We start from the raw sequence: 23,006 nt of genomic DNA on the forward strand, positions 1-23,006 counted from the left end.
ATAGAGCATAGCACATCACAAGATATGAATTAGTTCTCATTTTGATCTGAGTCACCTAATACTTTACCTTGAAGCAAAATGCTAGGTTTCTTTTCAGCGGTATGGGTTTACAATAATCTCGGTATCCAGGTTTCATCCTGGTTGATTGAAAAGATGCCTCAGCGGCTGGAAACGCGAGCGTTGAGGAGTTACGAAAAGTTAGGACTTGCAACTTCTTCTCTATAAATTTGTTCCGAATATCCAAGAAGCCGCTTAGTGAAAACAAGTTTCTCCAAATATGGAGCAAACCTTATCTACAAATTGTTCTCTTTGATCTGAAGCAGAGGTGGGTTGTTCCCGGATCGGCCGCGATCAGCCGAACCGATGGTAGCAGCAGAAGAAGGCTCCACCCACACATCCTGACGGTTCTGCCCCTGCCCCCTCTGATCTGAAGGCTGGTTTGTATAATGCTACAGGTCAACAAACTGTTGTTTACTGTTGGATCGCACAACGCACCACGGCTAACTCGCCATGAGATTATTTAACCATTCAATTGAATTACTTAAAATAATTTAACTTTTCTAATTCACCTTTCATTTTTGGCCTTCCTTTGGAGTCTTTTCTGTAATGACTCCATTCCACCGTTTCTTTGATATCAGTGTAACTCTTGTCCCATGGTGAGTTGGCCTCCAGTGAGTTGCCCATGGCAAGTTGTCCTAGATCCATTTACAAAACGGTGAACACAATCAGACAACTGACAACAGAGGTAAAAAGGTTGTGCGTCAGAGCAATAGGCTTTCTCCCATCCAGCTTTGGGACATTCCGCGAGTTAATGCTTCTGCAACACGAGGTATATTTTTTAGAGCAGTCCACTTCTTAAAAACACATTATTTACATAATTTAATCTTGTCAGGAGGAGAAACGCCCCCCTGAATCCTCTTCTTCAGAGGTGGGTTCCTCCCAGTTTGGCCCGGTTCGGCGGAACCAGTAGTGGTGATTTGGCCTGGGTCGCAGAACCGGCAGCCACACCCCTGAACCGGTTCCCTGCTCTCTTTTGCTGTTGCTGGCATGTTTCTGCGCATGCGCAGAGCAATTTTCACTCAACCGAGCTTGCGCAAGCAATGTGCCGCGGGTGCACGGGTGGACCAAGCAGCGCATGCGTGCAAAGCACGCATGAAGTGAACCAGTGCCAACCGGTACAGGAACCCACCCCTGCGCTCTTCTTCCTCACTATCTTGTGTCCACTAATCAAAAACGGCGTTCCTGCATATCCTATGGAGATATAGCAGCTCAATTCTTTTGACGATTGTTCTCTCAAATCAGCCTTCAAATAATTTAGGCCGGGAAAAAAGGACAAGTGCTTTAGAAAGGTCATAAATTGCACAAACCACAGAACCTACAGTACTAAATATATATATATATATAGAGAGAGATAATTTCTTAAATACACACCTCAACCGGCACTTATTCACGGTTTTAGAAAATTGATTTGGTTGAACGGATCTGTGTGGTACACACTATATTACATTATGTTACAATGGCGTAGGCCTGAACTCTCCAAAACATGGGATTGAGGGGATATGGTTTTAAAGCTCTTGCTGAAAACCTGATTCAGCTAGTGAGCTACTATACGATATAGCCCATGGCCAGATGTCCTACTTGTGGGTCTACTGATGCTGAGAACGCGGAGTAGATCGGACTTCTACAGGACTGCAAATGAGAGAGCCTTAGCAGTGATGGGCAGAAGCACTGTTGACTCATAGATCTCTTAAAAAAAACAAGTGGAGTACTTGTCCCCAGGGAGTCTCCTTAGTGTGGAGACAAGTAGAGGACTTTGCTTTTTCCATGACGTGAGCAGGTGTGAGGTAAAGCCTTAACCTTACCGGTGATTTGAATGTGTGTCTTGAGATTCAGACACGACTTAAGGGTTCTTGACAATTGTGGTTGCCCATCCCTGGTTGAATCTTCTCACTGAGCGCAAGTCACTGGCCCCGCGTTCCCCGTTTCCCCCTCTAGGCAGGCCCCTCAAACGTTCCGTACTTGGGCCTCAACGTCCCCCTCTCTGCTACAACGCCGTGGTGCTCAAGTCTGCTTTCTCTGCTTTCGCGGCCTTGGAAAGACAGTTCTCTTCGTCGGCCAGCGATACGGGGTTCTCGTGAACTTCCAACGCTTTCGTGTCCTTGGTTTGATCGCTCGGGTCAGCCTCCTTGTTTCGACAACGTTTGCAGCAGCAGCAGCAATACCTGCCACAGGCGCCGCCCGCGGCGGTTATGGCATCATCCCAGGGCCGCAAGGAATGCATCCACCGGGGAAGGAAATCCCAGCTCCGCAGCTTCTCCGGGAGCAAGTGTGGCTTCTTCTTCTGCAGGAGGTGGACGGTGAGCACGAAGATCAAGGCCAAGAAGACGGGGACAGCCACGCCCACCAGGTAGGGCCAACCGGCCACCGAAAGGCCGAACACGGCCAACGGGATCAGGAAGAAGCAGGTGAGGAGGTAGAAAATGGCGAACCATCGGTACTTGGCGGTGATATTCCCCAGACCTTTTGACAAGCGGATGGGGATACGCATAAAAGGAACCGGGTACCAAAGGATGATCCCTGAGATATTGAAAAAGAAATGGCACAGCGCGATCTGGAAATGAAACAGAGGAGACGTCAGAGGAACATCAAGATGGCGCACTGCCAGTACATACCGTACAATCATCTCTTGTTTTCTTCTCTGACACTGAAACCACCCCTGACTTATTCCGGATTGTATAAATATATCTCGGTTCTCTGCTACACATCTCTCAATTCAAAGGAAAAGAAGCCATGCCAGTGTTATCACCTCGGCTTCCCGAGAGCATGAAGCAAACTCCTGGTCCCGACAAAAACCCCTTTTATTAATTGACTGTGAATTCTGCTCATTCACATCCAGCAAAGTCTTTCAAGGGAGGATTTACAGTCACAGACCTTATCTGGCTTGGAGAGCTGCCAGGCCGATCTCTGCAAAACTTGGCAAGGACTCTCGGAGAGTCACGAACCAATTAAGGGAGCTAATGGTCTCCTGCAAACTCCATTCCCCTTTCGCTCCTCTTTTATCTCCTCTGGGAGGGGCCATTCACCGTCCACCTGTGGCCTTACTCCCAAGTCGACCCTGTACAGTGGGAACTCTGTGCATGAGCACACTGGGAACAGGCTCCAGTTGTTCTTCTGCCTCACTGATGTCTGACTCCGAAGGCAGCTGATAACTGGCATACGGCCCTGGCCTCCTCTCTGCCTCCGACACAGAGCCCTCATCCGAGCCTTCCTCAGCCCCCAGGACTGGCCCATCTTCCTCCCCAACCTCCACATTGTCTGAGTCTGCTGCCAGCTCCTCTGGCCACTGGTGGGCCACAACAGCCAGAGAGAATCCATAACCGCCCAGGTGGCGGTTAAAAACCAGTATTGCCGATGGTTGATCGGTTCATATGGTGCTTTTCATCGCAAAATAATAAGCAGTCTATACTTAGAATACGCAAGTCTCAAGAAGCAGCATGTTTTAAAGTCCCCTTTCCTCCCCTTAAAATATCCAGTTGAAGTGAAAGCTTTGAGAAAGTTGGCAAGAGAATTTAAACGCAGGTGTTGTAACCCATTCAGCAGCTGAATTAGAGGAGGGGGAGGCATGGGAGTCAGGTTCAGCATCAAGGAAACCTGAGAGTTCCAAGGGGGAAGAGGGAATGGAGAGACAGAGAGAAACAGAGAGAGAGAGGCAGAGAGAGACAGAGAGAGAGAGAGAGACAGAGAGAGAGACAGAGAGAGACAGAGAGAGACAGAGACAGAGAGAGACAGACAGACAGAGGCAGAGAGAGACAGAGAGAGAGAGAGACAGAGACAGAGAGAGACAGAGAGAGACAGAGAGAGACAGAGACAGAGAGAGAGACACAGAGAGAGACAGAGAGAGAGACAGAGAGAGGCAGAGAGAGAGGCAGAGAGAGACAGAGAGAGAGAGACAGAGAGAGACAGAGAGACAGAGAGACAGAGAGACAGAGACAGAGAGAGACAGAGACAGAGAGAGACAGAGAGAGACACAGACAGAGAGAGACAGAGAGAGGCAGAGAGAGACAGAGAGACACAGAGAGAGAGAGACAGAGAGAGAGAGAGACAGAGAGAGAGACAGAGAGAGATAGACAGAGAGAGACAGAGAGAGACAGAGAGAGAGAGACAGAGAGAGAGAGACAGACAGAGAGAGAGAGAGACAGAGACAGAGAGAGAGGTGGAACCTGGGCCGTCCATCAGCCCTCAGATGGAGAGTCAACATCCCCCAGGTCTGGAGGGGGTGATGAGGAAGAGGAGGAAAAGCTGTGCCCAGTGCCTGACGCACAGATGCACAGAAAGCAGAGGAGAGGAGAGCAGTGGAAATCTATGGACCAGTCCTTGGGACGGAAGAGCCACCGCTGCTAGCGCATGGACACCGGCCAGTGTTCTTCTGGTTTCCGGCATGCATAAGCACCGTCCAGCTTGGCTTTGCACATGTGGAAACCCAAAGACCATCTGGCCGGCGTGCATGCATGTTCTGGCTACCCGATCTTCACGCGGGCCAGAGCGCTGGAAACCCGAAAACTAGCTGACCGGTGCACATGCATTTCCTGTGCTCCTGCGTTTGTTCCGGTATGGGTACTTGGTACCGAAAAGATTCACCATCGTTGCCTTAAAGCAAATCGTCCCGGCTGAAGAGAAACTTGAGTGGAAAGGAGTGGTTTTAGCTGAATTGCATCAACAAGAGTCTTTCGAATACCAAGAAGTGCTCACCTGTAAGGAGTATTTCAGTCGGTTTCCCGGGCTGGCCAATGCGGCTAGAATGGCTGTTGTCGTTGTCCCAATATTTGACCCCAAAGTTAGGGGGTAGGCCCGTTCTATACTTATAACCCCGATTCCTGATGGGAAGAAAAGGGGAGAAATTGCATTGTTTGATGGTAAGTCTACACCAGTGGTTCCCAAACTTGCCACTTTAAGACTTGTGGACTTCAACTCCCAGAATTCTCCAGCTGGGCAACAGCTGGCGTGCCCGCAGAGACGGCTCTGCAGGGCACCTGTGGCACTTGTGCCATAGGTTGGCCCTCATGGGTATAAAATATAGCAGCTATTCTGTTGCAGATCAATCCAGCAAATGAAAGATAGACAGATTCTACTTTGTTCAAATTCACACGCACAGAAAGATAACAAAAGGAAAAAAACCACTTTATGTTACAAAGATTTCTCAAGCTCTTACCAACAAGTGGAGTGATAGCCGAGGTGAAGACCGAACTGCTTTGAACAATGAAGGTCATCCCAGCTCCTACCAGCATAGCCAGATAACCAGTTACCCAAGAAAACGGGAAGGGGAAATCTGGAAAACAGAGAAGTAGAAGATTTATGCAGCCCGTTCCGTTCTACCTAATCCATTGTCTTAAATATTTATAACAGACTAACAGTTGGAAGGGATCTTAAATGGTAAAGGGAAAGGCTCCCCTTGGACGTATGTGCTAGTTGTTCCTGACTCTAGGGGGCGGTGCTCATCTCCGTTTCAAAGCCGAAGAGCCAGCGCTGTCCGAAGACATCTCTGTGGTCATGTAGCTATTCTATTCATATTCTATTCTTTCATTCTTTATTCTATTCTATTCCATTCTTTATTCTATTCTATTCCTTCATTCTTTATTCTGTTCTTCCATTCTTTATTCTATTTGTCATTCTTTATTCTATTCTATTCTTTCATTCTTTATTTATTCTATTCTATTCCTATTCTATTCTTTCATTCTTTATTCTATTCTTTCATTCTTATTTCTATTCTTTCATTCTCTATTCTATTCTATTCTTTCATTCTTTATTCTATTCTATTCTTTCATTCTCTATTCTATTCTATGCTATTCTTTCCATATTCTATTCTATTCTGTTCTGTTCTATTCATATTCTATTCTTTCATTCTTTATTTTATTCCATTCTTTCATTCTCTATTCTATTTTCATTCTTAATTCTATTCTATTCTTTCATTCTCTATTTTATTCTATTCTTTCATTCTTTATTCTATTCTATTCTTTCATTATTCTATTCTACTCTTTCATTCTTTATTCTATTCTATTCTTTCATTCTTTATTCTATTCTATTCTTTCATTCTTTATTATACTCTTTCATTATTCTATCCTATTCTTTCATTCTTTATTCTATTCCATTTTTTCATTCTTTATTCTATTCTATTCTATTCTTTTCATATTCCATTCCATTCCATTCTATTTTTTCATTCCTAATTCTATTATATTCTTTCATCTATTCTACGCCACTCTACTCTATTCCGAAGAAATACTTTTGACTTAATGCTAGGAAGAATTCACTTTTTAATATCTTTTTAAAAATTATTCCTGCCCTTTTTGTTTTTGGTTCACCCTTCGTTTCATTTCTTGCACTTTTTTGCCTCCCCCCTCCTCCGAGCAGCTTTTTTCTTTTTTCCTTCCTTCCTTCCTTCCTTCCTTCCTTCCTTCCTTCCTTCCTTCCTTTATACTCCCTTGCTTTCCTCTTTCTGTTGAAAACTGTTTAGTTAAACAATTAAATACCGAAAAGAAAAAGAGGGGGAGAAATACGTACCAGTATTGAGCGTTTTCTTGATGACATTCGCGACTTGTCCTTTAAGTACCGAGTTCAGGAGTTTGACGATCAACACCAGGCAAGTGCAGAGCACGAGCAACGAGAGCGCGAGCAGGATGAGACCCACGGCCAGATCCTGCAGCCGAGAGTCTACAAAAATGTGCTTGCCTACGGAGGGAGAAGGGACAAGTCAACAACCAAGGCTAAGCGACTCGTGTCCTGTTGGGTCCGAAAAGCTGACAGTTGGGTAGGAAGGCCAAGATGGCTGCTGTAACAGCCACAACGCCCCGCTAGTATTTTTATGTGCAATGCTTCAGATGTGGCCGCGATCTTGACTTTTGGGATCCAGAGAGAAACCTTTGATTTGAACCATTCCTTCCTCCTCCTTTCCTGCCTTCACTTGTATTTTTTTTAATAGAATAGAATTAGAATAGAAAATAGAACAGAGAAGAGAAAAGAAGAGAGAATAGACAATACAATTAGAATTAGAATAGAAAAAAGGGAATGGAATGGAGTGGATTGGAGTGGAGTGGAATGGAATTAGAATTAGAATTAGAAGAGGAGAGGAGAGGAGAGAGAATAGACAATACAATTAAAATTAGAATAGAAAAAAGAGAATGGAATGGAATGAAGTGGAGTGAAGTGGAATGGAATAGAATTAGAGAAGAGAAGAGAAGAGAAGAGAAGAGAGGAGAGGAGAGGAGAGGAGAGGAGAAGAGAAGAAAGAATAGATAATAGAATAGAAAAAAGAGAAAGGAATGGAGTGGAGTGGAGTAAGCTGGAATGGAATTAGAATTAGAATTAGAATTAGAAGAGGAGAGGAGAGGAGAGAAGAGAAGAGAGAATAGACAATACAATTAAAATTAGAATAGAAAAAAGAGAATGGAATGGAATGAAGTGGAGTGAAGTGGAATGGAATAGAATTAGAGAAGAGAAGAGAAGAGAGGAGAAGAGAAGAAAGAATAGATAATAGAATAGAAAAAAGAGAAAGGAATGGAGTGGAGTGGAGTAAGGTGGAATGGAATAGAATTAGAATAGAGTAGAGTAGAGTAGAGTAGGGTAGGGTAGGGTAGGGTAGGGTAGGGTAGAGTAGAGAGAAGAGAAGAGACAATAGAATTAGAATTAGAATAGAAAAAAGAGAATGGAATGGAATAGAATAGAATAGAATAGAATAGAATAGAATAGAATAGAATAGAGGACTGAAAGAATGGAATGGGATAGGATAGGATAGGGTAGGATAGAATTCTTTATTGGCCAAGTGTGACACAAGGAATTTGTCTTTGGTGCATATGCTCTCGGTGTAGATTAAAAAGTATTATTAATTAATTACTAATTAGTTAAGTAAGTGAGTTAGCATTAATTCGGACACTTATCAAATTTGAGTATTTGAGTATTTATTAATACTTATAGGCCACCCTTTTCCCTGAGGGGACTCAGGGCGGCTTACATAAAATGAGGGGGGGGGGGTATACAGACAATAGACACAAACAATACATAGAAGTAAAATAGTAAGCAACATTCATTCATCATTCGGGTGGGGACAGCTTATCTTTATCCCCAGGCCTGACGGGCTAGCCAGGTCTTAAGGGCTGTGCGGAAGGTCTGGACGGTGGTGAGGGTACGAATCTCCACGGGGAGATCGTTCCAAAGGGTCGGAGCTGCTACTGAAAAGGCTCTCCTCTGTGTAGTTGCCAGTCGGCACTGACTGGCAGATGGAACTCGGAGGAGGCCTAATCTATGTGATCTAATTGGTCGCAGGGAGGTAATTGGCAGGAGGCGGTCTCTCAAATTGCACTTTCATAAAGCACCACAGTTCCTTCAGTGGCCGTTCAAAGTTACAACAGCGCAGGAAGAAGGGACTTACGGCCATTTCCCCCTCCACCCCTGTGACTGTTGCGGCTCCCCCATGATCAACGCTCAGATGCTTGGGCCACTATTGCGATGGGGTGAGCCCTCTCTCCAGCCTGAACGTTTTCCCAGCGCAACGCTTGGCCTCTCTTGTTTTGTGAAACGGGCCTTCTCTCTTTAGAGAAGGCTTGAGGCAGCCCCTTCCCCTTACATTTCTCAAGATTCTGGGTTTCCGTCACGTTTTGAGGGTCCAGGTCATATTTCCGCTGGTCCAGCAAAGCCCCGTGCAGTTTTCGGGTCCTGGGACGGTCGTATTCATTTCAACCTAGGCATTGAGACAAAACAGCTCGATGAAACCCGGTCCATTATGCTGATTTAGGCTCTATTATTATTCAAACAATAAAAAACCCCATGGCAACCACAAAGAATCCACCTTAGCAGTGGGAATGATGGAACGATGGCCCTATTTCACCCGTCACAGTGAAATGTTAATTCACGGCGTAAGAGAATCACAAAGCCAGGAGGGTCTTTGGGGGGTCTTCTGATACAAAGTTCTTCTCAAAGCAGGACACCTTCCACCCTCCCAGACAAATGGCAGTCCAACCTAGAGCCGAGGTGGCGCAGTGGTTAGAGTGCAGTACTGCAGGCCACTTCAGCTGACTGCTAGCTGCAGTTCGGCGGTTTCAAATCTCACTGGCTCAAGGTTGACTCAGCCTTCCATCCTTCCGAGGTGGGTGAAATGAGGACCCGGATTGTTGTTGGGGGCGATATGCTGACTCTGTAAACCGCTTAGAGAGGGCTGAAAGCCCCATGAAGCGGTATATAAGTCTAACTGCTATTGCTAACTGCTAACCTTTTCTGGAAAAGCTCCAGAGATGGAGCATTGACTCCTGGCAACCCTACAGACAAGTCCCTTCCTTGGCAAGGTTTCCAGAAATGGTTTAAAATTGAGGGGGGGGTTTCTTTCGTGCTCCCTGGGCCTGGTGGTTTTCCTGCAGGTGTTTCATGGCCCAAAGTAGGTCACATCATCAGTGATGAAGTTACCTAGTTGGGCCAGGAAACGTCTGCAAGAAAGCCACCAAGCTCAGAGAGCACCAAGGACTCCACAGTCCTTCCTCCTCCTCCTCCTCCTCCTCTCCACAAACCCCCCTCTCTTCTAGCACTGATAATGTCACCTAGTTGGGCCAGGAACGTCTGCAAGAAAGCCACCAAGCTCAGAGAGCACCAAGGACCCCACAGTCCTTCCTCCTCCTCCCTCTTCCTCCTCTTCCTCCTCCCTCTTCCTCCTCTTCCTCCTCCTCCTGAACTTTTTCTACTCTTTGAATTGTGATAACATTCAGCATGACTCAAGCTGGATATATTTAGGCGTACATTTAGATGCTAGGAGATCAAAGTTCAGTATAGGTAGTCCTCAACTTATGACCGCAATCAAGCCCAACATTTCTGTGGTTAAGCGAGGCATTTGTTGAGTGAGTCTTTGCTCCATTTCACACCGCCTGCCTTGCCTCGGTTTCTAAGTGAATCCCTGCAATTAGTCACCCGATTGTTAAGCGAATCTGTCTTCCCTACGGACTTCGCTTGTCAGAAGGTCGCAAAAAGGATCACATGACCCCTGGTCAACGCAACCGTCGTAAATCTGGACCACCTGCCAGGCCTCTGAATTTTGATCACGTGACCATGGGGAAAGGTCGTAAGTGTGTATATTTTTTCAGTGCCATCGTAACTTCGAATGATCACCAAATGAAGCAAAGGTCTACCTGTATGATATTCTATTTGCCGTATTTTTCAGAGTATAAGACGCTCCGAAGTATAAGCCGCACCTAGCTTTTGGGGAGGGAAAAGAAGAGAAAACAAACCTGCCTCCCAGCAATTTGCCTCCTTGCAGCAAAGAGCAAACAGCACAGAAGATATACACTGTTTGTAGTGTTACATTTCGTGGCACGACAAAACCGCGCTCGACTAAGCCGCGCCCGATTAAACCGCGTCGCTGACGTCATCAACGGGGCGACAACAGCGAGCGCGGAGAAAGAAGGGCACTTTAAATAGCGCTTTGAAAGCAAGCCGATTCAACTTAAGGTAAGGGTTAGGTTTAGGGTTAGGTTAAGGGTTAGGTTTAGGGTTAGGTTAAGGGTTAGGGTTAGGTTTAGGGTTAGGTTAAGGGTTAGGTTTAGGTTTAGGGTTAGGTTAAGGGTTAGGATTAGGTTTAGGTTTAGGGTTAGGTTAAGGGTTAGGGTTAGGGTTAGGGTTAGGGTTAGGTTTAGGGTTAGGTTAAGGGTTAGGTTTAGGGTTAGGTTTAGGATTAGGTTTAGGGGGGTTAGGTTTAGGTTTAGGGGTTAATTTTAGGTTTAGCGTTACAGTGTGCTTCTGTCTCTGCGCTGTTGTTGCGCTGTTGATGACATCAGCTACGCGATTTCGTCGAGCGCGGTTTAGTCGAACGCGGTTTTGTGATGGAACCGTTACATTTCACACTATACTTGTGCAGAGGCTGTTAAAATTGTTGTGGCTTTCTGGAAGTCCAGGTTCCTCTCTGCTATTTAAAAGGAGATACAATAGCCCTGGGCCTCTTCAGGTCAAGCGTTTATTTTAAAAAGCTGCTTCATTTTGTTCAGTTGACTAGAACAATAATAAAGCAGTCTTTAAAAAAATAAGTTTAATAGTTTGAACATTTTATAGGCATTTATAGTTATTGACTTACCTCCTTGCAGCAAACAGCCGGTTTCAGTTTAGCCTGATTAGCACAAGAAAAAAAAAATCTGTCTCTGCCTCCCAGCAATTTGCCTCCTTGCAGAAAACAGCAAGTTTCACTTTCACTTTCAGTTTAAGCACGGGCCTCCCGATCATCAGCTGTTTCAGGCTGCAGGGATTGCCATAGCCTATTGCCGCCTCCCGCAAGCCCCATTTTCCCCATTTGCGGCAAGGAGGTAAATTGCTGGGAGGCAGAGGCAGAGTTGGGGGTGGTGGGTGGGTGGGGGCTACATTCAGTGTATAAGACGCACCCACATTTTCACTCTCTTTTAGGGGCTGCGTCTTATACTCTGAAAAATACGATATCTACCCTTTCCAAAACAATAAATGCAATCGCAGTTTGATTTCCTAGCAGAATGACTACCTAGAACATTATCACATTATCATGATCACCCCCTTCATTAGTGAGCAGTTATTAAAGATAAAAAGGACTAATTCAAACGATAAGCCAGGCCTCTTATCTGCATCAAATCATCCCTTAACGCAACACTCACCACATTCTTGGTTGTTTTGCACCAATTTTTCACCAGGCTTTTATTCTTCGCTGATTCATCTCCCGTCGCGATTGCATTTATGACTGATTTATCGAGCTGTTAATCAAAGGAAGCAAAATGGAAATCCCAGTTTATGGGGGTTCAATTGAAGGACGCACATTTCATCAGATTAATTTTCTTGTGCCTTGCAGCTTCCAAAAGGTCAGCCCAATGTGACTCTGGAGGTTTGAAAAGCTAACACGATATCAAAACAAAATATAACTTATAGCAATAGCAGTAGACTTTTTTTTTTAGCAATAGCAGTAGACTTATATACCGCTTCATAGGCTTTCAGCCCTCTCTAAGCGGTTTACAGAGAGTCAGCATATTGCCCCCAACAATCTGGGTCCTCATTTTACCCACCTCGGAAGGATGGAAGGCTGAGTCAACCCTGAGCCGGTGAGATTTGAACCGCTGACCTGCTGATCTAGCAGTAGCCTGCAGTGCTGCATTTAACCACTGCGCCATCTTGGCTCTTATAGAGCCAGCTATAGGCGACAGCTGCCAAAAAAGCCAACACAGTTCTAGGCTGCATCAACAGAGGGAGAGAATCAGGATCACGTGAAGGGTTAATACCACTTTTTAAGGCCTTGGTGAGGCCACACTTGGAATATTTGCATCCAGATTTGGTCACCACGATGTAGAAAAGATGTTGAGACTCTGGAAAGAGTGCGGATAACAGCATCAAAGATGATTAGGGGAATGGAGGCCAAAACATATGAAGAACGGTTGCAGGAACTGGGTGTGTCTAGTTTAATGAAAAGAAGGACCAGGGGAGAGAAGGGGGAGAGAGAAGGAGGAGAAGGTGAAGAAAGAGAAGGAGAAGGAGGGAGAAGGAGGAGAAAGAGAAGGAGGGAGAAGGAGGAGAAGGAGAAGAAAGAGAAGGAGGGAGAAAGAGGAGGAGGAGAAGAAAGAGAAGGAGAAGAACTTGTTTCTTGGGTGAGAAGCAAACATCTTCAAAAATTAACAAAAAACTCCAGTTGCCTCCTGAAAAAAAAAGCACTTTTGGGCCAACTAGGACTAAGAAGCCCCATGGATGTTCTGGAGTCCTCCCCCCCCCCCCCCCCACATTCCTAGCATCGCATTAGTGAAAGGCGCAGAGAGATCGGAGCCAACCTGCTCTGGCTTAATAAACCAGGGAAGAATTTATACCTGGATGATGAGTTTTGTGAAGGGATCCGTGATGACTTTCAGCAATTCGGGGCGTTTTCCCCACTTTCCAGCTGAAAGGAGTCCACGATAAGGCTGGTCAGGCGGTAGAGATACTGAGAGGCCACTTCGATGGGCAACAGGACAAACACGGAGAGCCAGTTAAAGAAATCGTGGACAGTGGCCCCCGCAAAGGCCCTGGAGACAAAGAAACAGAGGGCGATCAGAAGAGGCTCAGCAGAAAGACAACCAAAGGCATAAAAAAGAGCTTCAGAGGGTTGGTGTTCAACTAAGCAACCCCCATGGAGAACGTTCCTCCAGGCCTTCCTGTCTTCTCCCATCCCCTGGAGTCCATTCAAGCTCACTCCGACTGCTTGGGTGACTCCATCCAGCCACCTCCTTCTCTGCCGTCCCCTTCTTCTTCTTCTGCCCTCCATCGTTCCCAGCATGAGGCTCTTCTCCAGGGAGTCCTTCTTCCTTCTCATCAGGTGGCCAAAGTCTTTGAGTTTCCTCTTCAGGATCTGGCCTTCTAAAGAGCAGCCAGGGTGGATCTCCTCTAGGACTGACCGGTTGGATGGCCTTGCAGTCCAAGGGACTCAATGCAGGAGTCTTCTTCTCCAGCACCAGAGTTCAAAGGCCTCCATTCTTTGGCCCTCAGCCTTCCTTATGGTCCAACCTTCACAGCCATCCATTGCAAGTGGGAAAACCATAACCTTGACTAGACACACTTTTGTTGGCAAGGTGATGTCTCTGCTTTTTAGGATGCTGTCTAGATTTCCCATCACTTTCCTCCCCAGGAGCAAGCCTCTTTTGATTTCTTGGCTGCCATCCCCATCTTGGAGCCCAGGAAAATAAAATCTGTTCCTACCTCCATTTCTTCCCCATCTATTTGCCAGGAATTGGGAGGGCCAGATTCCATGATCTTAGTTTTCTTAAGGTTGAGTTTCAAGCCAACTTTTGGGAATTGAGATTTTGCAGTATCCTTCCCCTGGAGTGGGGAGGGAATGGAGATTTTGCAGTATCCTTCCCCTGGAGTGGGGAGGGAATGGAGATTTTACAGTATCCTTCCCCTGGAGTGGGGAGGGAATGGGGATTTTGCAGCATCCTTCCCCTGGAGTTGGGAGGGAATGAGGATTTTGCAGTATCCTTCCCCTGGAGTGGGGAGGGAATGGGGATTTTGCAGTATCCTTACCCTGGAGTGGGGAGGGAATGGAGATTTTGCAGTATCCGTCTCCTGCCACACCCACCAAGCCATGCCCACAGAACCAGTAGTAAAAAAAGTTTGAATCCCACCACTGCCTTACTTCATACTTAAGTGCTCACTAGAGGGGGTATGCGTAAGCGCACTAATGTGCCTATCGTCCCTATCATTGTAATTTTATACTATTCCTCTTTTTGTTTCTGTTTGACAAATTACAATAAATAAATAAAAACAAATGGGAAAAATTAGCCAAAAGCCACTTTCTTTCAGTGTGGTTTTTGAACAGTCGCTAAACAAACTCTTGGAAGCTGACAGCTGACCAGGATTGTTATTACAGATGGCATAAACATTTAGATTTGTACTAATTTTATAGGTTTCTTGGGCCTGCCTTCCTCGACAGTGACATTATTACCCTGATTCCTATTAGATAAAGATAATCTTAAGATAAATAAGTGATACCTTCGAAATTCATTCCTATCTCCAGCTTGCATCAGTGCCACAATAGTGTTTGTCACCGAAGTCCCAATATTGGCTCCCATTATGATGGGGATAGCATGCTTAACGCTCAACACTGCAAAAATAAAAGTATAACACAATAAGGATTACAGGTAACAATTGATACATACGGACCAAACAGGTTTTATACAAGGGAGACAGATGAAAAGTAATGTCAGATTAATTATTAATGCATTAGAATATTTGGGAAAGAACAACCAGATCCCTGCTGCGTTTATATTTTTGGATGCTGAGAAGGCCTTTGATCGAGTTAACTGGCAATTTCTGCTGAAGATATTGCAAAAAATGCAGATAGGAGATAATTTTTTACAGTCAATTAAAGCAATATACCAACAGCAAACAGCACAAATCATAGTCAATGGAAGTTTAACAGACTCTTTTCAAATTGGAAAAGGTACAAGACAGGGTTGTCCTTTGTCCCCATTATTGTTTATTATAACTTTGGAAGTATTGTTGAATAAAATACGGGCTTGGATGGTTTAAAAGGGATCAAGATTAGGCAGCAAGAATATAGAGTCCGCGCTTTTGCGGATGATTTGGTCATAATATTGGAACAACCGCAGGAATCCAGTATGGTTTTAATGAATACGATTAATCAATATGGTCAAGTGTCTGGCTTTAAAATAAACTTAGGAAAAACCAAAATATTAGCTATAAATATGAATATTAAACAAAAGGAAGAATTAGGAGTGATGCTAGGATGTGAGGTAGTTAAAAAAGTCAAATATCTTGGAGTTAACATTTTAACTTCAAATGGGAAATTATATAAGCATAATTATGAACCACTTTGGCATAGCATACAGACAGAGATGAAAAAATGGGAGAAATTGCACTTATCTTTGCTGGGCAGGATAGCGGCAGTGAAAATGAACATTTTACCAAAATTTTATTTCTTTTCCAAATGTTACCTATACTTAAAAAAGATGCGAACCTTTAGAATGGCAGAAGGGTATCAACAAATTTGTGTGGGCAGGAAAGAAGCCGAGGGTAAAGATGAAAATAATGCAAGATGTACGTGAGAGAGGAGGATTGAAACTACCTAATTTAAAACTATATTATGATGCAGTGGCATTATCTGTAATTAGTGATTGGATTCATTTAACCAATGATAGAATATTGAACATTGAGGGACACGATCTGGTATTTGGTTGGCATGCTTACCTGTTATTCAACAAAAAATTGGATAAGAACTTTAAAAGTCATATTTGAGAAATGCTTTATTGCGGGTTTGGAAGAAATACCATATAAATTAAATGACAAGATACCCATGTGGGCAATTCCTAGACATGCAATTGAAAATATGAATACAGCACAAAAACAGGATAGATTTACTTACAGACAGCTTCTTACCTCGGAAAGGGGGGTATTACAATTAAAATCTTTAGAGGTATTAAAAGAGGAGAAGGTAGTTCAAACATGGTTCCAGTATGGGCAATTACAGCTAGGTGGAAAATAGATCAAAAAATTGGCTTTATTCAAGTTGAGGATAATCTGTTTAAACAATAAGAGATCAAAGCTTAATGCATATAAAGAGGATATATAATGTATTAATACAGATGGATTCGGAAACAGAATTAGTTAAAGATTGTATGATAAAATGGGCTCAAAATATTGAGGAACCAATATGTTGGATACATGGGAAAGAATTTGGGTAAGAAATGTGAAATTTACACAAGCTCAAATCTGAGAGAAAATTTTACAAGATGTTTTATAGATGGCATTTAGATCCTAAAAAGCTGGCTTCTATGTACCCGAATGTACAGCCCAAATGTTGGAGATGTGGTTCTCTCGATGCTACATATTATCATATATGGTGGACCTGCCAAAAGGTTAAGGCATTTTGGATAAAAATATGGTGGGTCATGCAAAATGTTTTTAAAAAAAGGATAAAGTTTATTCCTCAGTTATTTTTACTAGGTATATGTACTGATTTTACAGTGGTAGAGACCAATTTGATTCTGCACCTGATAACTGCAGCAAGACTGTTGGTGGCGCAATATTGGAAGAAGGAAGACTTGCCTACAATCCAAGAATGGACATTGAAAGTAACAAACTTAGCTGAAATGGCTAAAATATCGGCATATCTCAAAGATCATTCAAATGAGAGATATAAACGAGACTGGAAAAATGGATTGACTATATACAAAATAAATACGGGACTAAGAAATTCCAGTTAGCCTATGCTTAAGATCAGAAATGATTTAAACTGTTAAAAGTTAGTTCAGTAAGAAGAAGCTAAGTTCAATCTAGAATGTCATTAATTTCTTTATTTCTTTTTTCTCAATAGATTTTAGACTGTGTTAGTTAAAAATCCATACCGTGTACGGGTTCTGGAAGTCGGGGGGGGGGAAGGAGGAGGGGGGATGGGGGGGTGGAGGGAGGGAGGGGTACACACAACAAAAAAAAAAATTGTATTTCAATGTCTTAATGATTGACAAATGATGACATATTTGTGTTTGTTTTTTTTAAAGAAAATAAAAAAGTTCTCTTAATAGAGAAAATAAAAAAAAAAAAAAAAGGATTACAGGTAAACATGTAACAAGGAGAACTATTGGCTCATACAGGACTGCTTCAGTGCCTGGAAGGAACCCAATTCAGTCCTCCCAATTGCTTTCTACCAAACTTTTGTATGCACAGAGTTTATACAAAACATAAACAGGCTGTGTAAACAGAGGAGCAGAATCAAATCACGTGAAGTTTAGTACCGCTTTGTAAAACCTTAGTTAAGGCCATGCCTGGAATGCTGCATCCAGTTTTGGTAACCACATGCCAAAAAAAAAAAGGTGTGGAGACTCTGGAAAGAGTGCAGAGAAGAGCAAGAAAGAGTATCAGGGGACGGAGGGCGAAAACATATGAAGAATGGTTGCAGGAATTAGGTTTGGCCAGTGTACAGAAAAGAAGGAAAAGGGGAGACATGATAGCATCTTCCATATCTGAGGGGCTGCCCCAAAGAAGAGGAAATCAAGCTATTTCCAAAGCACCTGAGGGCAGGACAAGAGCAATGGGTGGGAACTAACTAGTGTGGGATTCAAATAATTTAACAACCGGTTCATTGCCCTAATGACCAGCTGGTGAGCATGGCTCGGTGGTCATGTGACCGTGGGGGCATGGCCAACTCAACATCATTCACGTCGATGGGCATTTCATCTTAGCATGGCATGAACAGCACCTGTCCACCGAGCAGCTGGAGCATCGCGGAGGCTGGAAGAGGTGTCACAGGCAGTATGATGCAGGCACGCGCCACGCACAACCATGTGGGTGATGCTGGGCCTGTTCCAGACATACCGGTTGGAAGAGGCTCCGGAACCCACCACTGGTCTTGACGGGCACTGGAGCGCTGGAAAATGCCTTGGAAAATGGCCAGAAAAACAGCCAGAAATAGCCAAAAACCAGACAGGCATGTAGTGGCCAGCTGTTCTTCGGGTTTCCGAGCTCCAGGCACACACACACACATGCATGCATACGCATTCTGGTTTGGGCACTCGGTACCGAAACCGTTACCATCCCTGGTACACGTGAAAAAGACACCCTGCTGACAATGACAGAAGGAGGCCCTTACTCGTGGATTGCTCCCTTGTTATTTCCCTATTTTGTGGCTGACAACTCTCAGAAGAAGTTACGAAAATCCAAAATCCGCTCTACGGTTGACCTCACGTGAAGAAGACACCATGCTGACAATGATAGAGGAGGACGTGCTGGAACTTTGCACCATCACTGTCACCAGAACGCCGATGACGAGGCCGGCGACGGGATTTGATAAGACGGAACCATCCTTGAAATGTCCCCTGCTGCTTTGCCTGCAGAAATAAAACTTACAGGTAGTCCTTGACGTGCGACAGTTCACTTAGCGACCGTTGCAAAGTTGCAACGGCTCTGAAACAAAGAGACTTAGGCCCATTTACCGCACTTATGACCATTGCAGCCACTCCAGGGTCAAAATTGGATGCTTGGTGACTGTGTTCATACTTATGATGGTTGCAGGGTCCCAGGGTCAGGTGATCACCTTTTTGCAACCTTATCATCAGCAAAGTCAATGGGGAAACCAATTCACTTAACAACTGGGGTGACTCATTTAACAGCTGTGGTGGAAAAGGTCGTAAAATGGGGCAAAATTCACTTAAATATTTTGCTTAGCAACAGAAATCTTAGGCTCAATTAGGGTCATGATGGAATACTACAGCTTTAAATAACCTTTATAACACTATATAACTCCATAACTCCAACTATATAACTATATAACTCCGTACAAAAAGAGCAACATCTGGAGATGATCTGATTCACCTCACAGGATGTGAACCATAGCAATAAAGAACAGAGGTTTACGTTTATTAGGCATTCTGTTTATATAAAGGGACCACACAGAGCAAAGAGTACAATAACCATGTGCTTTACTGCTAACTACTGTATTTAACTGCAACAGGAAACAGGAAACTCTACTTAAAACAAAAGACCATAGAGTAAAGACCATAGATCCAAACTTGTAAATACTGCCATCTACTGGCTGAATACTACTGTAGTTGTTGCACAGAAATACCCCATTCCAACAATGAATTCCAACAACGTTATATCACCAGCCTTTCAAAAAAATAAGACTGTGGAAAATGTCCCTTAAATTGTATTTAACTACACATACCTGTCCTTCATAGCATGAAAGACTTATAGGGAAGGGAACTTGTTTCCTTAACTGGAGATGAAGGTTACAAGGGTTCACACAACATTTTGCATATGGGTGTATACACCGATCTACCTCCTTCAAGTGTCTGTGAAAGGTGTTTTATCTATTGAATCTCCTGGATAAGACATTCTCCATCACCATGTGCATTACCAAACTCTGGATTAGAGATTAGTTTGGGTAAGAGATAAGTCATAGATTGGCAGCTACCTGCACAAAGTTACAACAGTGCAGGTGGAAGAAAACAAACAGGTCCCCTCCCAGGCCACGCCCACTATCTCCCCTTGTGATTGACAGCTCTTATGCCCAGTGGGCCTCAGAGGCTGGTTGTGTTCAACTAAGCATGCCAGGGAAACTGAGTTGCCAGGAGCCTCTTAGAACCGTGTTTACCAACCTCAACCACTTCAACATGGATGGAGTCCAAGGCTGGCTGGGGATTTCTGAGATTTCTGAAGTCCACCCATCTTAAAGTTTGTTGACACGGCCTTGGAGGAAAGATCATTACTTCAGCTACTCCTGAACTAGTGGAGCAACAATCCTCCGTGCAATGAAGTACGGGCGTGAGAGTTGGGCACGAAGAAAGGCTGATCGAAGAAGAAGAACTGGCCCCTGTGAACTGCGGCATGGTATAAATTATTATGTACACCACGGACAGTCGGAGCAATCAACGAAGAGGGGTTGAATTGTGCCAGCGAGATTAGCGAAATATTTCCAAACAGATCAACGGACTGCTGGAAAAAGGCCCAAGGAACATATTGTCATATGGTGGGTATGCACAGCAGCAATATACATATATATATATATATATATATATATATATATATATATAATATTATATATATACACATATACATATACACATACACACACCACACCACACCACACCCACACACCACACACATATATATATATATTATATATTGTTTATTTGTGCTGATATAATAAAGGGAGACTAGTATAGATCTATTTCAAGCTATTTAGCTCTCATCAGCTAGCCATACCCTTACTGGGATTCGAACCTGTGCTGTGCAGTAAGGGTATGGCTAGCTGATGAGAGCTAAATAGCTTGAAATACATCTATACTAGTCTCCCTTTATTTATTATCAGCACAAAAAAACACAAATATAACAAAGGCAACAGTAAAAATATTGGGTTTCTGTCGTGATGGACTCTTGTGACGAGCCGATTGACAGATGATGGAAGCAATTAGCTTCCTCCCATAATTGGGGCTTACCAGGGGTTGTGACACTAAATATATGTATGTATGTATGTATGTATGTATGTATGTATGTATATAGCATTTGGCCTTAGCAATTGGCCATGGCAAGTTGACCTTGGCAAGTTGGCCACAGCGAATTGTCACAGCTATCCTTAGTACCAATAATCCTGATTATATAATGCCTTAAAAACAGAATTGTTTCTGATTCTTTTGGAGCTGCCATAAATGCTCCTTGTAGCTTTATTGACACATTCCTCGGCCTTGCAGAGCCATTCTTTTGGAGTTGCAATGCTTAAAATATTATTCTGCAGAAATGAAGCCGATAAGACTTTCTCTATCCTCGAATAACGTACATTGTAATGTAATGTGTTGGAGACACTTGAAATTCCTGCCTTACCTCCAACTAACTGGAAGGCAGAGCTGAGCACGTCCAAGGAGCAAACGAAAAAGTAAAGCAATCCGAGCAGAAGAATAAATTTCACGGCGCCTCGCAAAACATAAAGGACTTTGTGTTTTCCATCGAGCTCTGCAAAAGACAAAGGGAGCATTTGTCTGTAATTAGCACAAAATATAAGTCTCAAAAAATCTCATCTATAAGTTCATGGAGTCAAGGTTGATAATGGGAGCCCTGTGGATAATAACCAGAAGGAATGTTCTCATCATTAAAATTTAACTTTAGCTAAAAGGAGTTTTTTTTTTTAAACAAAGCTTTAAAAAAACATTTTAAAAGGGTCCTTTACTTTGAAAGAAAAATACCATTTCGTGTTTAGATTCTTTTATTGATCAAACTCATCCCATTTATTTTAGCATGCACGCACACACACACAACACACATCTTTCCATGTGTGTGTGTGTTTGTGTGTGTGTATTTTGTGTTGCATTTTTGCTGACAAATAAACGAAGGGAGACTAGCATAGATCTATTTCAAGCTATTTAGCTCTCATCAGCTAGCCACACCCTCGCTGGGATTCGAACCTGGGCTGTTTTTACATGTTAGGCACTTATATTAACCTCTAAGCCACAAGCTCTCCTCCCTTATCAGCCGAGCCAGGGGAATGATTAAGTGTTTTTTTTTCCCTTTTGTCAAAGCACCTGGTATGCCTAGATAGATAGATAGATAGATAGATAGATAGATAGATAGATAGATAGATAGATAGATAGATAGATAGATAGATAGATAGAGACAGACAGACAGACAGACAGACAGACAACAGACAGACAGATGATAACAGACAGGCAAATAGATACATAGAGAGACATATATATGGACAGATAGAATGACAGAGATATGTAGATATAAATATACATAACATTGGCAGAATTTTGGGTGCTGTGCATTAACTAAGACTCAATTAAGAGAATATCAAAATTTGGAGGAAGAGGTTATCACTTAATACTGCTTTGCCATCATTCGTGGTGGTGCGCCATGCCCCCTTTTGTCCTTCCAGCCCACCATTTGCTTTTTTTAAAAAAAGAAACAAAACAGAGGAGATCGAGGTTACGAATGAAGAAATCACGCCATCTGGAGCAAAACCCATCCGAATGCTCTTTTCTATCCCCCAATCTATAACATTCCATGAGAGAACCTCAACGGAGGTTCTTAGAACCTGGAGAAACTGAAACAAAGGCCATCCATTCTCTGGCGACAGAGCCTCACCTGACCATTTGACTCCGGTATCCTGAAGTTCTGGTAGCTTCCACGGATCTTCTTCTTCCTCTTCGGATGCAGCAGTCAAAGCAATGGTGGAATATGCAGGCAGAAGCTCCACCTGGTTTCCCATGGAAATGACCCCGTCTGGTGGACAAAAACAAGCAAGGCAACATTACCGTCAGTTGACCAATAGGCGGTCATTAATGGTTGTATTGGAGATACGGAAGACAGGAGAGGAGAGATCAGGAGAAGGCCCTTCCATTTTACCTTTGGTCTCTTTCCCCTGTTTGTCAGACATGATCTTCTGGGTTTTGAGGAAGGGTCTTCAATATATTTATTGGTCTCTGCGTCTTCCAGCTCAGGCCACGGAGCCATGTCCTGGAAGACATTGGGTGGGAGAGAAAGATCAATATTCAACCCTCCGCTATCATATCTTCAAGGTTATGTCAAACAACCATTCCTTAAAAGCAACTGGCTTAGTTACAAACCCTCATATTATGTTTAAACAGATATAACAGATAACAGATGAACAGAGCAGGAAGCAGGGTGAAATCCAGCAGGTTCTGACAGGTTCTGGAGAACCGGTAGCGGAAATTTTGAGTAGTTCGGAAAACCGGCAAATACCACCTCTGGCTGGCCCCACAGTGGAGAGGCAATGGGATTTTTACAGTGTCCTTCCCCTGGAGTGGGGAGGAAAGGGAGATTTTGCAATACCCTCCCCTTGCGCTCTTAGCGCCTCCGCGACACTCTAGCTGCTCAGTGAAGCGTCGCGCAAGTGTTTTACTTAAAGAGCTAAAGACTTAAAAGACCGGTAAGGAGCTCGGGCAGGAAGAGGGCCCTCCAGAGCACCGGGAACGGAACAGTATCCGGTGCTCTGGGCAGCCTCCGGTACGCTCGTACCGGGCGTACCTCCTGCA

The 23,006-nt window shown here is 43.7% G+C and overlaps 1 protein-coding gene across 1 annotated transcript; it reads right to left on the reverse strand.

Moving 5' to 3' along the window:
• Positions 1–1,001: 1,001 nt before the first annotated feature.
• On the reverse strand, positions 1,002–22,464 carry LOC116512871 (sodium-dependent phosphate transport protein 2B-like). Its single transcript, XM_032223541.1, is given in 16 exon segments — positions 1,002–2,611; positions 4,750–4,874; positions 5,210–5,326; positions 6,556–6,723; positions 8,615–8,650; positions 8,653–8,728; positions 11,643–11,738; positions 12,834–12,880; positions 12,883–13,028; positions 14,491–14,602; positions 18,202–18,327; positions 18,330–18,344; positions 20,836–20,964; positions 22,096–22,233; positions 22,357–22,398; positions 22,401–22,464. Coding segments are annotated over 16 exon segments (2,004 nt in total). The 3' UTR covers positions 1,002–2,044.
• Between the last annotated feature and the right edge of the window lie 542 nt (positions 22,465–23,006).

The sequence above is a fragment of the Thamnophis elegans genome, chromosome 9 (assembly GCF_009769535.1).
Source record: "Thamnophis elegans isolate rThaEle1 chromosome 9, rThaEle1.pri, whole genome shotgun sequence".
NCBI classification, from domain to species: domain Eukaryota; kingdom Metazoa; phylum Chordata; class Lepidosauria; order Squamata; family Colubridae; genus Thamnophis; species Thamnophis elegans.